The sequence below is a fragment of the Acomys minous genome, assembly GCF_964271855.1.
Source record: "Acomys minous genome assembly, chromosome: 9".
Lineage (NCBI taxonomy): Eukaryota > Metazoa > Chordata > Mammalia > Rodentia > Muridae > Acomys > Acomys minous.
The window spans coordinates 122,278,602-122,280,097 of record NC_140490.1 but is presented as its reverse complement, the minus strand read 5'-3'; the positions used below and the strand labels follow the sequence as shown (position 1 = coordinate 122,280,097).

The 1,496-nt window shown below is 47.0% G+C and overlaps 1 protein-coding gene across 1 annotated transcript; it reads left to right on the top strand.

Moving 5' to 3' along the window:
• Positions 1–464: 464 nt before the first annotated feature.
• On the top strand, positions 465–1,238 carry LOC311604640 (NADH dehydrogenase [ubiquinone] iron-sulfur protein 7, mitochondrial). The gene has a single exon (XM_084794660.1). The coding sequence runs from the start codon at positions 486–488 to the stop codon at positions 1,143–1,145; it is 660 nt and encodes a 219-aa protein (XP_084650786.1). The 5' UTR covers positions 465–485; the 3' UTR covers positions 1,146–1,238.
• The last annotated feature ends 258 nt before the right edge of the window (positions 1,239–1,496 follow it).

Below are 1,496 nucleotides of genomic sequence, written 5' to 3'. Positions count from 1 at the left end.
CCTCTTTCTTTGGCCTGCTTTTCCTCTCTACATATGCCACCGAACCTCCCCACCAAAGAGAAGTGGTCAAATTGGGGCACCAGAGTTCTTGACAGATGCAGTCCCTATTCTCCCCACAACTGTGGAGAATGAGCTGTCCATTGGCTATCTATCTATCTATCTATCTATCTATCTATCTATCTATCTATCTATCATCTTTCTATTTTCACCAATCCATGCAAAGTAGTCAGAAATGCACCTGTTTTATTTTTTTATTTTTTATTAATTTATTCAGATTACATCTCAATTGTTATCCCTTCACTTGTATCCTCCTGTTCCTCCCCCCTCCCTCTTTCACTCTATTACCCTCCCCTAGGCCTGTGACAGAAGGGTACATAGCTACTTGTATAAATTTTCTATTTGTTTTTCTGGTGCTGTGCTTGCAAAAATCTGACTAATATTTAAGTTCAAAAATATGGAGAGGTTGTCTGAAGGCCGAGGCCAAGATGGCGGCGCTGGTGGCTCCTGGCCTGCTCTCTGTGCGGATCCTCGGCCTGCGCTCCAGCATCGGCGCAGTGGCCCAGCTGCGCAGAGTCCATCAGAGCGTGGTCACTGAGGGCCCGAGCAGCACACAGTCGGCCGTGTCCAAGGCTGGAGCCGGAGCTGTGGTCCCCAAGCCTTCCCATCTTCCCAGAAGTCGGGCAGAGTATGTGGTCACCAAGCTGGATGACCTCATCAATTGGGCGCGCCGGAGCTCCATGTGGCCTATGACCTTTGGCCTGGCGTGCTGTGCGGTGGAGATGATGCACATGGCTGCACCACGCTATGACAGGGACCGCTTTGGCGTGGTGTTCCGTGCCAGCCCACGCCAGGCTGATGTGATGATTGTAGCTGGCACGCTTACCAACAAGATGGCCCCCGCGCTCCGCAAGGTGTACGACCAGATGCCTGAACCCCGCTACGTGGTGTCCATGGGGAGCTGTGCCAATGGCGGTGGCTACTACCACTACTCCTACTCAGTCGTCCGTGGCTGTGACCGAATTGTGCCGGTGGACATCTATGTGCCAGGCTGCCTGCCCACGGCCGAGGCGCTCCTCTATGGCATCCTGCAGCTGCAGCGCAAGATCAAGCGGGAGCAGAAGCTAAAGATCTGGTACCGCAGGTAGAGCCGCCCACCTGCCAGCTGAGCGCCACAGCCCTGAATCCTGTGTGAATATACCCACCCTGACCCAGAAAAAAAAATATATTTTGAGGAGTCATCCAATGGGTTGTACACTAGGACATGGTCATGAAAATATATACAATAAATAATCCAAATTAATTCCAATAAAATAGACTTGCTTATATTAATATTAAAATTTTGGTTTAATCTTAACTTTATAAATTGTATTTATAGAAATTAAAATTTTCATTTAACACATGTAAAACTCTTACATTGTGAAGTTTTTAAATTATCATTTTCTTAGAACTATTTTTTAAAAAAATATTAATTTATTCATATTATATCTGACTTGTTA

Bases quoted from the DNA above. Each gene is read 5' to 3' on its own strand.
- LOC311604640 (XM_084794660.1), top strand. From the start codon at position 486: ATGGCGGCGCTGGTGGCTCCTGGCCTGCTCTCTGTGCGGATCCTCGGC.